At 46.4% G+C, this 15,745-nt stretch overlaps 1 protein-coding gene across 7 annotated transcripts in view; it reads right to left on the reverse strand.

The window, feature by feature from the left end:
- Positions 1-15,745, reverse strand: part of ASAP2 (ArfGAP with SH3 domain, ankyrin repeat and PH domain 2) — a 176,167-nt gene that overhangs the window by 4,331 nt on the left and 156,091 nt on the right. For 4 of the 7 annotated variants that reach the window (XM_038772085.1, XM_038772083.1, XM_038772082.1 and 1 more), the window contains 5 exons: positions 14,875-15,036; positions 8,868-9,039; positions 5,354-5,403; positions 4,779-4,864; positions 2,278-2,400 (listed from right to left, as the gene is read on the reverse strand). In XM_038772085.1, coding sequence (XP_038628013.1) covers positions 2,278-2,400; positions 4,779-4,864; positions 5,354-5,403; positions 8,868-9,039; positions 14,875-15,036 — 593 coding nt within the window. The remainder of the gene's footprint in view (positions 1-2,277; positions 2,401-4,778; positions 4,865-5,353; positions 5,404-8,867; positions 9,040-14,874; positions 15,037-15,745) is intronic. The other 3 variants (XM_038772088.1, XM_038772087.1, XM_038772086.1) reach the window with 1 other exon arrangement.

Below are 15,745 nucleotides of genomic sequence, written 5' to 3' on the forward strand. Positions count from 1 at the left end.
CCTCAGCTTTTGGTTCGCACAGCCAGTCTCACTCATCCACTTCTTCCTTGAAGCACAGAGGCCAAATGACTCTCCTCCAAGTTTGTTAACCTCAAGTGAGCGAAAGCACTTCTTCAGTTCACATTTGAGCTTTCAGTTTTCATAGTCTTTTTCTGTGTCTCACAAACAAGTAACATTGGCACTCTCTTCGACTCGTCTTGTCTTCCCACAGGTCCTCTGCCCTGAAGTACTAGTAGCAGTAGTAGTAGTAGTAATAGTTACTGTCTATTAAGCACCCGTGAGCAAAGCACTGAACCAAATCTCCGGAAAAAATACACGGGGGGAGAATGAGAAATGGTCCATGGCCCACAAGGGGCTCAGGATCTAGGTGGTCTTTGCGAACAAACTGAAATTCATCCCTGGTTTATCCCAGGAGACAATCCCTACCAAATTTGAGAGTGCCCAAGCTGGTTAAAGACATGAACCAGATCTCAAGGACCCGGTCACCCTCTGGAAGCCAGCTTGCACTTCCCAAATCTTTAGCCTCTTTCCACCACCACACTCAAAATGAAAAGTTGGACACAGGGTATAAACCAAAAGATAAAAGCCATTAAATACAAACATTTCTTATATCTTTGAAACATAACAATATTTTGCCTGACTTTGTAAAACAAAACCTGATGATTATTCACAAATTGTATTTTTAAACATGAAAAATCCACACCCATAAAATGTTACTTCTATATTTAACCCTTTAAACACGCCTGCCAACACGACACAAGTCTTTGACTAATAGAGGAATCAATCAATGACATTTACTGAACACAGACTGTTTGCAGAACACTGTATTAAGTGCTTAGGAGAGGACAATACCAAAAGAATTGGTAAACATGCTCACTGCCCACGAGGAGCTTGCATCTAGAGGGGGAGAAACTCATTAAAATTAATTACAGATTGGGTAGATGTCAGAGCATAAGATTATGTACGTTAGCACTGTGGGGCTGAGGATAAGGGGCACATCGAGAAGTGTGTGGGTGACAGAGAAGGGAGGGCGAATAAGGGACATGAGGGCTTAGTCGGGGAAGGCCGCTTGCAGGAGATGAGATTTTAGAATGGCTTTGAAGGTGGGAGAGTGATCACCTGTCGGCTTTGAAGTGGGAGGGAGATCTAGGGGGTTAGAGGTTAGATCCCTGTGGGCAGGGAATGTGTTTATCACTTCTGTTATATTCTCCCAAGCGCTTAGTGCAGTGCTCAGTACACAGTAAATGCTCACTAAATACTATTGGTCAATTGACTGCTGAGGCCAGAGGGAGTAGTGGTTATAGTATTTATTAAGTGCCTAGTCCCTGTCCCTTGGCAAGGGGTTGGTGGTGAGATAGATGGGACTCAAGTACAGTGAGAAGACTGGTGTTAAAGGAATGACATGAGTGGGCTGGGTTTTAGGAGGATGAGAGCTGACGGAATGCCTTAAGCTGATGGTAAGGAGCTTCTGTTCATTACAGAGGTGGGCGGGCAACTATTGGAGGTTATCGAGGAGCGGGGTGATAGAGAGTGAATGTTTTTTAAGAAAAATGATTCAGGCGGCTGAGTGAAGTACGGATTGGAGTGGGGAGAGACAGGTGGCAGGAAGGTCAGTGAGGAATCTGATGCAGCAGTCAAGGTGGGAAATGCTACGTTCTTGGATCAGCATAATAGCAGTTTGGATAGAGAGGAAAGGATGGATTTTAGCGTGTCATGAAGGTAGAACCAATAAGACTTGGTGACAGATTGAATACGTGGGTTGAAAGAAAGAGACGAATCGAACAGAGTGTCAATGTTACTGGTTTGTGAGACACAGAAAAAGCCTACGAAAACTGAAAGCTCACATGTGGACTGAAGAAGTGCTTTCGCTCACTTGAAGTGAACAGACTTGGAGGAGAGTCATTTGGCCTCTATGCTTCAAGGAGGAAGTGGCTGCTAAGCTCTGAATGTTTTTTCTCCAGATGAGCCCTGTCCAATGTGGGGGATGAGGCACAAGTTGGTGGTTAATCAAGTAATTAAACCCATTAAAGGGTTTGAAGAGGTATGACTAGCAGAGGGAGTTGGCACGGTGGTGGAAAGAGAAGAAAGGAAAGTGCTCCATCTGACCAAATACCTTGAACTACCCTGAACTAGTGAACACTGTAGTATATTTCTCAAGTGCTTAGTACAGTGCTCTGCAGAGCAAGAGCTTAATAAATATCACTGCTTGATCAGAAAGCGTTTCTAGGATTTCCACATTAACATAGGTCTGATTAATAGCTAAACCTGAATACTCACCCACCACTCGTGGTCCTCCTCCCCATCCACGATGATAATATCCCCTTCTGAGAACGTTAACTCATCTGGGTTATCCGCTACACAGTTGTACAGGGCTTTTACCCTTTTGGGTTTAATTTTTGACTGAAATGTAAAAAAAAAAACCCCACAAAAAATGAAACACAATTGGGACAGGAAGATCCAGAAGGCCTTTAACCTCATGACTGATGCTTTTTGTGTTTGGGGCTTTCTTTTCCCCAGGACCTCAATGTCCAAATGACCAGTAGGTGGAATAGAACTCCCCAAGAATACCACCTTGGTGTCCTTGTTTCTTTTCCACGAAATCAGAAATATTTTTAATCCCAGTGCTGATTCGTGACCACTTTGTCCACAAAGGGAAAGTGACACCTCTTCCTTCAGCTCTAATGTTCTCTGTGTATTTGTGATCAATTACAATTTTTATTGACTGCAAGGTTTCTATCCATCCATCCATCCATACCGACGTACGGAAGACAGAAACTCCAAACTCCAAAATCAATCAATGACACCTATTGGGTACCCACTGTGGGCACATCACTGAACTACGCACTTGGGAGAGTACAGTCAGAAGACATGACCCCTGCCCTCAAGGAGCTCACAATTTACCATGTACAATGCACTGTACTCAGTGACTGGGAGAGCAATAATAGACACAATCCTTGTCTTCAAGGAACTAGCAATCTATAAAAAAATGCTCACTTCGCCCCTGCACAGTTTCAGAAACATCAGTCAGTCAGCCCATGACCACTCTTTACATACCCTTCAGGGACATAATTTTGGAGTAAGCCAACATCACACTTCCTACTCTTGAGAAGCAGCATGGCACAGTGGACAGAACACTGGCCTGGGAGTCAGAAGGTCATGTGTTCTAATTCCGACTCCATCACGCGTCTGCTGTGTGACCTTGGAAAGTCACTTCACTTCTCTGTGCCTCAGTTACCTCATCTGTAAAATGGGGATTGAGACTCTGAGCCCCACATGGAACAGGGACTGTGTCCAACCGGATTTGCTTGTATCCACCCCAGCGCTTAGTACAGTGCCTGGCACATACTAAGTGCTTAAAGAAATACCATAATTATTATTATTATTGTTATTCCCTAAAAGCATAGAGTCTCCATATTATCAATCAATCAATCATATTTATTGAGGGCTTACTTTATGCAGAAAACTGTACTGAACACTTGGGAGGGCACAATATGATAATAATAATGATCATAATAATTGTATTTGGTAAGCACTTACTATGTGCCAAGCACTCTACTACGGACTGAGGTAGATACAAGATAATCGGGTCCCCTACGAGGCTCACAGTCACAGTAAGAGGAGGAACAGGTATGGAGCCCCAGTTTTGGAAATGAGGCAACTGAGACACAGAGAAGTTAAGTGACTTGTCCAAGTTCACAGAGCAGACAAGTGGTGGAGCTGGGATTAGAACACAGGTCCTCTGACTCATCATCAATCGTATTTATTGAGCGCTTACTATGTGCAGAGCACTGTACTAAGCGCTTGTGAAGTACAAATTCGCAACATATAGAGACAGTCCCTACCCAACAGTGGGCTCACAGTCTAAAAGACTCCTAGGCTCTTGCTCTTTCCACTAGGTTTCTCTGTAACAAGAGAAGCTCAGTCAATAACAGAGTGATACTGATTCACCCTTCACAGCATCACCTATGCTCACGGGTCTGTACCCCTTAAACACTTTAATACTCACCCCACTCCCGGCCCCACAGGATTTATGTACTTAGCCCTATACTCTGCCATTTCCCCTAACCCTATCTGTTTCACCACACTAGACTGTAAATTCCTTGGGGGCCCAGATCATGTCTACTAAGTCTAGTAATACACTCTTTCCCTTCTGATTAAATGTTTCCAGAGTAGTTACTGAAGGCTGAGGAGGGTGCCAAATGCTCTGGAATCTGGCCTGGAACCTATCCCTGAAATATAACAGATTTTGAAGAGTGAGGTCCTTGGACTCTGACTGTTTCAGGAATCATCAGCGTGGCCTAGTGGAAAGAGTAAGGGCCTGAGAGTCAGAGTACCTGGGTTCTAATCTCGGCTCTGCCATTTGTCAGCTGGGTGACCTTGGACAAGTCACTTAACTTCTCAGTGCCTCAGTTTCCTCATCTGTGAGGCCTAGGTGGGACGGGGCTGTGTCCAGCCCGCTTATCTGGTATCTACCCCAGCTTGGTATAGTGCCTGGCACATCGTAAAAGCTTAACGGATACGATCAAAAATGCAAGCATCACCAGTTATGAGCTGCTTCCTAAAGCAGGGCCTTCAGTGCAAGTTCAGAGCATTTTGTGTCCCAAGTAGTCCCGGGACTCAGAATTTGCTTGGCTCACCAAGAAGGAAGAGGGAAGGAACTCATCCTATCTAAGATCTCCACATGCTCCAGTCTTCGTGTGGGCCTCTTGTATTTTTCTTAATGTGGGGACCACCCCAGCCAAGAATGATCCTTAAAGTATAGAGATTGAACAACTTACTATCTGCGACTTCCTCGGCATCGGGGCTGGAGGCTGCATGGGGGCAGGTGTGTTTGATGAAGTTTCTGGCCCAGAGGAGACTTCTCCTAATGTAAAAAGCCAAAAATGGGATTCAAACTGCAGCATATGGAATAGTAAAATCCTTAGTAGCAATGTATCTCATGCTTCGCTTTGGAAGGGGAAAGCAGAATTAGCACCAGATTCTTTTAAATGCAAATTACCAGCAGGTCCAGGAAAAAGTCACACTGTAGCAGGAGCAGACACAAAACTGCCAAAGCACACCACTCAGACCGGAACTGATAGAAACTTGATACAATCCCTAATCATCTGGACATCCACTAATTTTCCAGGGCCAAAGTCGGTACACAAAATTACTCAGAAAGTAGTTCATCAAAAAGCCAGGAGACAAGAGAGGAACAGTATCATGAGGAAGCTCTCACCCAAAGGCCATGCATACCTCTACTCAAGTAAATAGTTCCCTCAGGATACAGCCAATTTCCCTAAACACTCACTTAACCCTTTCATCATATGAGGTCACCTCGACCAGAAACAAAGACCAAAAGTTTGGCACTTACCGGTTCCCCTGGGTTGGCCCTTGTTAATCAAAGGGGATGACTTTTCAACCCTGTTGAAAGGAAAAACAAATTTATTTATTTGTAAGCAAGATTCAACTACTGACAGGGAAGACCACAGGACTGGGAGGTAGGAAGACTAGGTTCTAATTCTGGCTACACCACTTGCCTGCTTCATGACCTTGGACAAATCACATCATTTTCTGTACTTCAGTTTCCTCATCCGTTCTCTCTCCCCCTTAGACTGCGAACCCCATGTGAGACAGGACTGTGCCTGATCTCACTGTAGTGTATCTACCGCTCAGTGTTTGGCACACAGTAAGCACTTAACAAATATTACTATTATTACTTTTAATGGTATTTATTAAGCACTTACTGTGTGCCAGGCATTGTTCTAGGCACTGGAGTAGATACAAGATAACCAGGTTGGACACAGTCCCTGTTCCACATGGGGCTCACAATCTTAATCCCCATTTTACAGATGAGGTAACCGAGGTACAGAGAAGTGAAGTGGCTTGCTCTGCCACTGTCTGCTGTGTGACCTTGGGCAAGTCACTTCACTTCTGTGCCTCAGTTACCTCACCTGTAAAATGGGGATTACGACTGTGAGCTTTGCCCGACTAACCCTTCATTCCCCCCACTATTTGCCTTCCCTACTATGTCACCTATGATCATGGGTCTGATCCCCGTAAGCACTTTGATAATCACCCCACTCCCCATCCCACAGCACTTTGGTATCTATCCTCATACTCTGCCTTCCCGACTAGGCTGTAAATTTTTTATGGGCAGGGATCCTGTGTACTAATTCAACCATATCGTACTTTCCCAAATGCTTAATAATTGTGGTATTTATTAAGCACTTATTGTGTGCCAGGCAGTGTACTAAGCACTGGGGTGAACACAAGCAAATTGGGTTGGACACAGTCCCTGTCCCACGTGGGCTCACAGTCTCAATCCCCACTTTACAGATGAGGTAACTGAGGCCCAGAGAAGTGAAGGGACCTGCCCACAGCAGACAAGTGGCAGGGCCAGGATTAGAACCGACGACCTTCTGACTGCCAGGCTCATGCTCTAGCCACTACGCCACGCTGCTTCGGTGCTTAGTACAGTGCTCTGCACACAGTAAGTGCTCAATAAATATCACTGATTGATCATTATTGTCTGTTATTATTAAGTTGAGTTGGCACAGAAAAGCTGAAGCAAATTTTTCAGAGTTCAGCAAAACTTAAATCCAAGTTTCAATCCAACTTCAAATCACCCCTTCACACCCCTCCCAGAAGAAAACTAGCTTGAGAAAGTCCTCCTAATTACTGCTTATAGGTCTCCCCACAGCTAGATTAGCTAAAAGATCCCAAATGCAACCGTACATTTGTAAAATGGGGATTAAGATTGTGAGCCCCATGAGGGACAGGGACTGTGTCCAACCTGATTATCTTGTATCTACCCCAGCACTTAGAACAATGCCTGGCACATAGTAAGTTCTTAGCAAATACCATTAAAAATAATAATAATCATCATCATCATCAATCGTATTTATTGAGTGCTTACTGTGTGCAGAGCACTGTACTAATCAATCAATCAATCGTATTTATTGAGCACTTACTATGTGCAGAGCACTGTACTAAGCGCTTGGGAAGTACAAATTGGCAACACATAGAGACAGTCCCTACCCAACAGTGGGCTCACAGTCTAAAAGGGGGAGACAGAGAACAGAACCAAACATACCAACAAAATAAAATAAATAGGATAGAAATGTACAAGTAAAATAAATAAATAAATAAATAAATAGAGTAATAAATATGTACAACCATATATACATATATACAGGTGCTGTGGGGAAGGGAAGGAGGTCAGATGGGGGGATGGAGAGGGGGACGAGGGGGAGAGGAGGGAAAGGGCTCAGTCTGGGAAGGCCTAAGCGCTTGGGAAGTACAAGTTGGCAACATATGGAGACAGTCCCTACCCAACAGTGGGCTCACAGTCTAAAAGGGGGAGAGTCTAAAATAATAACCCCCCAAATCAATGATATTTATTGAGCCCTTACTGTGTGCAGTGCACATTACTAGGCACCTGGGAGAGTACAACATAAAAGAATTGGTAGACATGTTCCCTCCTCACAAAGAGCCTACAGCCTAGTGGGAGATAATAGACAAAATAGGGGAAACATTATCTTGGGTTGATACACTTAGCTGAATTAATTGTTGCACTACTTATGTTCCTCCCAAAACACACACACACACACACACACACACACACACACACACACACACACACACAGAGTCTCTCTCACTCTCTCTCTCCGGAGACGTTGCCAGAGGAGTTATATTTCTGTAGATTGTCACCTGATTAATGTTCCCTGAGTGCGACCTTGCACCTGCCCCATGCACTGCATAAGTCCACTCCCATAGTCCCAATTGATACACGTGAAGTGGAGTTTCTGGCCAATGGTTCGGCCAGAGCAATTGGCAGAGCAATGCTCTCACCAGCCCTGAAGATGGCACGTGCCCTTCACTCTGTCCAGCAAAATCCAGTTCCCCTCCCTCGGAACTCACTCCAATCCCCATCTTAACCACTCAGCTGGGTTTAGGTGACTGGAGGATGCCTTCTAGGACAGTTCGAGCTCTCGCCAAAATGGAGGTAATGCAGCTCGACTGCAATGAAATGCATTACGCCGTTGCTTTTCATTTACAAAGCTCACAAGACAAAGAGGTGAGCCTAAAGATCTGGTTGTTCCTTAAGCAGCTAAACACAGCCCAGAGAAAACTGTGCTGTGTTCTATACAAGAGGCTTATAAAATATCTAACATTTTTTATTACTGACCAACCAGTTAAATGGTCACCTGATGAAATGGGGCACTGCAATGCAGGCATACAGCTTGCCCAGGGAAATTCTAGTCAGATCATTAACAGTTACACATCCACTCAAAGCCCTTTGCCAGCATTCTGCCATTCCTCCCTACAAGCTGGGAGACAGGACTGTGAAGTTTGATTATGCCCACTTTCCACATGGGTAAAGAGATAATCAAGAGAGCAGTTTGTCCAGGAACACAGGGGAAGGAGTAGTAGTAACAACATTTACTGAGCATCCACTGGGTGCAATGCAAGTCAAAAAAATAAAATACAGTCCAGGTCCCCTAACCAATCCTGACTCTGGGTGCCCTGACTTCTGTACTCGTATATACAGTCTACCTTAATCCTGAAATCATAAGATTAAATATTCAATAAATGTCATTGATAAACTGATAGGGTTTTAGGTTTTTCTACATTCAAAACTCCTATGAGAGATTTTCTACTTGAAAACTGTTGGGACAGCTTCACGCCCTGGTTAAATGACGCCATTCATCATTTGCCTCAAAGAGGTTCCCAAAGACGTCATACCTACGCTGAAAAATGTTTCCCTGAAAAGGCTGACCTTTCAGTTGGCACGTAAGCAAAGCTCACTACTGACAGTCCCCGAAGGAATGACAAATTTTTCACAGGCTACCAAACACACATGGAGAGAGAGAGACACCAATTACCCAGGAGTAGGTTTTTTCTGTGCGATTCGACTAGGAGGCTGTGGGGGTAGAGGTGGTGGGGTGGCTTTGGGTTGAGGCGCAGCTGGCTGGACTGGCTTGGATTGCTGGCTTAATGCTTCCATCACACTGGCTGTTTTGGCTACAGGAGGTGGTGGCCCTGGCGTCAGAGTATCTATTCAACAAACAAAAAAAGGTGGAAGAATGGTGGATTAGAATGACATTTTACTGCACATGAAGTTCCTCTGGTTTCACAGTTCTTCCCTTTTGATATCAATAGGTCCTAGGCAGAAAATGTACCACTGTAATGCTATTTTTAGAAAATCCTATTGAGAAGATAAAACAGTTCCCCTACCCTACCAAGAAAAAGCAAGCCTAGAGTTTCCACTAGTGACAAATACTGAAGCCAGACTTTTTCTTTTGCAACACCCCGATCTGCAATCTCAGTCAGTATGCCAGGATCCTGGCTTGATGGTAAAGCAATAAACTTAGAACGGACCTCACATACTCACAGGCTTTGTATATTATGCATGGGGTTTGCCATTAGGGTCGGATGACCTTCTCAGGGAGGTGAGACAAGTTTTCAGCTAAGCCTGCAAAGCAGGAAATTGGGTGCAGGTTGTGGAGGTGGGTGGGGTTGGAGGGAGCTGTTAAGGAAGAGGGAGGAGAGAGAGATGATGGTGTACTGGAAAGAACTTGGGCCTGGGAGCCAGAAAGTCATGGGTTCTGATCCCGGCTCCACCACTTGTCTGCTGTATGTCTGCTGTGTGACCTTGGGTAAGTCACTTTACTTCTCTGGGCCACAGTTCCCTCATCTGTAAAATGGGGATTGAGACTGTGAGCCCCACGGGGGACAGGGACTGTGTCCAACCTGACTTGCTTGTATCCGCCCTAGCGCTTAGTACTTGCCTGACATATAGTAAGCACTTAACAAATACCATAATAATAATTATTATTAGATGAAAAAACAAATTAAAAGCCGAATATCGGACTAATGCCCAGCTCTGTGGGGCGAGACCGAGGACTGAGCAAAACACTGAGGGGTCAGACAAGCTGCTTCAACTCGAGCCTCTTCATCCACCAAACCAATTTTTCCAGCATACTGTTTACCAAAAATGGTTTGGAATTTATTCAAGTTTATGAGTTCTTTTAAAACAACCAGGAACAATTTCCCCCAAGAGTGGAAGAAGAAGGGACAAGGTGGGAGGAAAGGGGAGAGGAACCAATAAGTAGAATTTTTAAAAAGGCCCCAGGGATCTTCAACTTGGACAAAGCAGACAGCTCTGGTCACCTGGGGCTTGGAGGTTGATGTGGTCATCCTCAATCCCCCATGGCCACCATGGTGTAGAAGAGGGACGGGATGAGGGCCCAGGGTGGCACTCAGTTCCAGGGTGGGGTCTGTGTGTTAGGATAGGGTTGAGGTGGGTAATTTTCTAAACAGATTTTAATACCATGATTGGTTCCCTTTGGCACAGGGAACACTTGGGATCATGATCCAAAGATGAACGGCACAACAGACATCTGTGCTATTCCTGACTTCTACAGCCACTGAAGGGCAAGAACTAGGAAAACAAGTCCACACATGGCAGTTCTGTTTTGCAAGCCAACCCTAATGAAAGAGAAGGGAGGATAGCCATTGCCCAGAATCTGAAAGTTTTCCTAGTGGGGGACACCGCCTCTCCATTCCCTGCCCCCGCCAGCTCTGATTTCCCAAACCACTATTCGGCCAAAGAGGAAGCATGAGCTAACCACACAGAAACAAGGAGGTTCCTGGGAGAATCTGCCGGGGAAGAGGGTGAATGACAAGTGGCACAAGGACAAGCCAACCATCTCCTCTGGGTATCACCCTGTCTTTTACCTCATCGAACCCACCATGATCCATCAATCTCCACCCTCCAGGGCTTCTGTCAGCCCATCCCAGTCCTTTCCTCCCACCTCTCCTCCACCGCCCCCTCCACTATCCAACTCCTCCCCTCCCCTTGAGCCACCCCCACCTCTCCTCCCCATGCCATCCCTGTAATCCCGTCCCAGCTTCACCCCTCGTCCCCCTCCCCTTGCACGGGCCCCTCCCTTCATCCCCCTCCCCTGGCGCTGGCCCCCATCAACTCACTCTCATCCAAACCCTCCCCGCTTCTCCCTCACCCCACAGCTTCTGCCAAGCGTGGCCTGTGGAACCCCCGCTCCATCATGGGGAAGCTTCCCTTCACCCTTGACCTGTTCCTGTCTCAGCCACTCCTCCTCCTCACCATCACTGAAACCTGGCTCTCCTCAGACAATACAGTCTCCCCTGCGCTTTTTCCAGAGGGGGGGTCTCATCTTCTCTCACTCCCCCAGACTCAGTGGGAAAGGAGGAGGTGTTGGCTTCCTTCTCGCGCCCCAAAGCCACTGTGGCACCATTCCACCTCACCCATCCCTTTCTTTCCCTTCCTTTGAAGCCCATATCATCCACCTCTACCACCCTCTCCAGATTCTAGTACTACTGCCCCCCAGGTCTCACCTTCAATTTTGTTGACCATTTTGATCCCTTTCTCACATTCCTTCTCTCTTTCTCCATGCCCACATGGCTCAGTGGAAAGAGCGCGGGCTTGGGAGTCAGAGGTCATAGGTTCGAACCCTGGCTCAGCCACTTGTCAGCTGTGACACCTTGGGCAAGCCACTTAACTTCTCTGTGCCTCAATTAGCTCATTTGTAAAATGGGGATTAAGACTGTGAGCCCCATGTGGGACAACCTGATCACCTTGTATCCCCCCCCCCCAGCGCTTAGAACAGTGCTTTGCACACAGTAAGTGCTTCACAAATACCATTATTATCATTATTATTATCTTCGGGGACTTCAATATCCACATAGATGTTCCTGATGACCCTTCTGCTGCCTGTCTTCTATCGCTCCTCAACTCCACTGACCTCCTGCTCCATCCCACGTGGTCCACTCACCAATTTAGGTACACAATCTATCTCATGGTCTTTAACCACTCCACAACCTCTACCCTCATCAACAATGAAACCCCTCCCTCTGACCACAACTTCCTAACTTGCCTTATCTCTCACACAACTCCTCCCCATAAATCTGTACTATTCCCCTAGAGAGACCTCCAATCCCTAGACCCCAACCAATTTTCTCAACTCATCATGCCCCACTTAGCCTCCATATCCAAACTACCCTCTCTTGGTGACCAAAAAGACTGTCTCAACACCAACCTCTCTACTGAACTCAACTCACTCGCTCCCTTATCCCTTTGTCGATCTCGTACCACTATCACACAGTCCTGGATCACCTGCAGAGTCTGCCTCTTTCACTCTTGTGCTTGAGCTGCAGAGCGCTGCTGGTGGAAATCTAAATATCAGGCCAACTTTGTTCACTTCAAGTTTATCCTTGCATGCTTTAACTCTGCCCTCTTCTCTGCCTGGCACAACTATTTTTCCATCCTTACTGACACCCATGCCCATCACCCTTGTCAGTTGTTCCAGACATTTCATAATAATAATAATAATGATGATGATGATAATAATAACAATGACATTTATTAAGCACTGACTATGTGCAAAGCACAGTTCTAAGCGCTGGGGAGGTTTCATGGTGATCAGGTTCTCCCACAGGGGGCTCACAGTCTTCATCCCCATTTTACAGATGAGGTAACTAAGTCACAGAGAAGTTAAGTGACTTGCCCAAAGTCACACAGCTGACAACTGGAGGAGCCGGGATTTGAACCCATGACCTCTGACTCCAAAGCCCGTGCTCTTCCCCACTGAGCCACACTGCTTTCTCAGGCCTCCCCATCTCCTTGCCCCTGCCTGCCCCATCCCTTCCCCCCAGTGACCTCACCACCTACTTTAAGAAAATTTGACACCATCAGGTGTAAGTTCCTTAAAATCGCCCCTGCCCCTTTTCAGTCCCTCCCCCTTCCAGCCCCCTATTCAACTCTCCCATCTTTCCCAGCAGTATCTCTAGAGATCTCCTGTCTCCTCTGAAAAGTCATCCTCTCCACCTGCACATCCAATCCCATTCCTTCGCACCTTATCAAAACTTTCAACCACTCCTTTCTTCCCTCCGTAACAGCCATCTTCAACAGTTCACTCTCCAATTGCTTCTTCCCCACTGCTTTCAAACATGTCCATATCTTCCCTTTCCTAAAAAAAACCCTCCCTTGACCCAGGGTTTCCTCCAGTTATCGCCCCATCCCCCTCCTACTATTTCTCTCCCCTTGATCCCCTTCAATCTGGCTTCCGTCCCCTTCTCTTCACAGAAACCGCCCTCTCAAAGATCATCAGCGATCACATTCATTCAGTCGTATTTATTGAGTGCTTACTGTTTGCAGAGCACTGTTCTAAGCACTTGGAAAGTACAATAAAGCAATAAAGAGAGAAAATCCCTGCCCACAACGGGCTTCCTACCTCCTTCCTGCCAAACTCAATAGCCTCTACTGCATTCCAATCCTTATCATCTTCTTAGCTGCCTTCAACACTGTGGACCACCTCCTTCTCCTGGAAACTTTATCCAACCACGGCTTCTCTGCCTGTCCTCTCCTGGTTCTCCTCTCATCTCTCTGGCCATTCATTCTCAGTCTCCTTCACAGGCTCCTCCTCTGCCAGTTAGGGAACTGTAGGGGTCCCTCAAGATTCAGTTCTCGGTTCCCTTCTATTCTCCATCTACACCCCTTCCTTTAGAGAACTCATTTGCTCCCATGGCTTCAACTACCACCTCTATGCGAATGATACACAAATCTACATCTGCAGCCTGGATCTCTCTCCCTCTTTCCAGTCTCACAAATCCTCCTGCCTTCAAGACACCTCTACTTGGATTTCCGCCCATCACCTCAAACTGAACATGTCCAAAACAGAACTCCTTATCATTCCTGCCTCCTCCTGACTTCCATCACAGTAGACGGCATCACCATTCTTCTTGTCACACAAACCCGTAAGCTTAGCATTACCCTTGACTCCTCTCTGACATTCAACCTACATATTCAATCCATCACTAAATTTTGTCAGTCCCACCTTCACAACATCACTAAAATCCTTTCCTCTCTAAACTGCTACAATGTTAATACAATCACTCATCCTATCTCTCCTGGATTACTGCATCAGCTTCCTTGCTGACCTCCCAGCCTCCTGTCTCTCCCCACTCCAGTCCATACTTCACTCTGCTGCTTGGATCATTTTTCTACAAAAAAATGTTCAGGACATGTCACCCCATTCCTCAAAAAACTCCAGGAGTTGCCCATCCACTTCTGGCATCAAACAAAAATTCCTCATCATCGGCTTTAAAGTACTCCATCATCTTGCCCCTTCCTTCCTCACCTCGCTTCTCTCCTTTCACAACCCAGCACGCACACTTCGCTCCTCTACTGCTAACCTTCTCACTGTGCCTCGATCTCCCCTGTCTCTCCGCTGACCCCAGCCCACGTCCTGCCTCTGACCTGGAATGTCCTCCCTCCTCAAATCCGACAGGCAATTACTCTCCCCCCTTTTAAAACCTTACTGAAGGTACAACTCCTCCAAGAGGCCTCTTCAGACTAAGCCCCACCTTTTCTCATCTTCCACTCCCTCTTGTCACCCTGATTTGCTCCCTTTATTTCCCCCTGTCCCCCACCAGCCCCACAGCACTTATGTACATATCTGTAACTCTAAACTGTAAGCTCGCTGTGGGCAGGAAAAGTGTCTGTTTATTGTTGTACTGTACTCTCCCAAGTGCTTAGTACAGTGCTCTGCCCACAATAAGCACTCAATAAATACTACTGAATCAGAAAAGAATGTCAAGTGCTTAGTACAGTGCTCTGCACACAGTAAGCACTCAATAAATACGATTGAATCAATGAACTCTCAGAGAGGGGAGGGCAGCACCCTGTTTTTAGCCAGGATGATTAAAAAACAAAAAAACCTTCCTCTTCAGACTTACGTGAACCCATTTTATTTTTTCAATTAAAAAAAAAAAAGAAAAAAGAAAGAAATCCTCCTTCCCTTCCCTGCCGCCTCACCCTGACAAGAGAAGAGAAGCAACAACGGAACGTACTCGTAGACGTGACGCGCAGAGGGGGCAGCGGGGGATGGAGCGCGGGCGGATCGGACGCCGATCGCTGCCTGCTGCCACTGTCCACGCCCAGAGAGTTTGTCTTCCACAAGCTGTGAGCTGAAGAGGCTGTCTGAACACCACTGCTCAGGAGGGAGGGCTGAGCTAAACCCAAACACACAACACACACACACACACACACAACAGAGAAAAACACAGCAACTGCATTACTGATTCTCCCCCTGAGACATTATCAGTCGTCTGCAAGGCTGAGGGAGACCTCTTCTTGAGAAAGTCGCCAAAACCACCTGTCTCCACAAGAACGAACCTTGCCTGCTTTGGGTCAGAGATACGGGGTGTGTTTGCTGGAGAAAAAAATACTACAAACGAACAAACTCAAGGTGAAATCCCAGGCCTTTCACGCTACTAAAACAGGATTTTCCCACGCAATTTTGAGTTGGGACTTGGGAGGAGGTACACACAAAATTCATATGTCCCACACAATATTCTCCTAAGGCACCACCATTAAAGGTCCTGGCCCTTGTATTTGAGGCAGCTGGAGGTTTCCAAATTCGAGGGGTTCTTCGGGGGTTTTCGTGGAAGACTGGTGTTTGCTCAGGCTGTCCTGGCAGGAGGAACATTCCCTTGACAGGAAGGATTGAGGTGCTCTGTCCTCCAGAACTGCCATCAATACACTTCTGGATTATTCTTATCCATGTCCAGAAGGAGAGCCCTGAACAATTCAATTCGCAGAGAGGTTGGATGGACAAGTTTGCCTTCTTGGGTCCTTCCCTTAGCCTCTGCCCAGTTCAGTTTTGCCACAGAAGATACTACTTTTGGAACCCAGGTGTGTGGAGCAAATTGCCAGGCACAG

Source organism: Tachyglossus aculeatus, chromosome X1 (assembly GCF_015852505.1).
Source record: "Tachyglossus aculeatus isolate mTacAcu1 chromosome X1, mTacAcu1.pri, whole genome shotgun sequence".
In the NCBI taxonomy this organism is placed as follows: domain Eukaryota; kingdom Metazoa; phylum Chordata; class Mammalia; order Monotremata; family Tachyglossidae; genus Tachyglossus; species Tachyglossus aculeatus.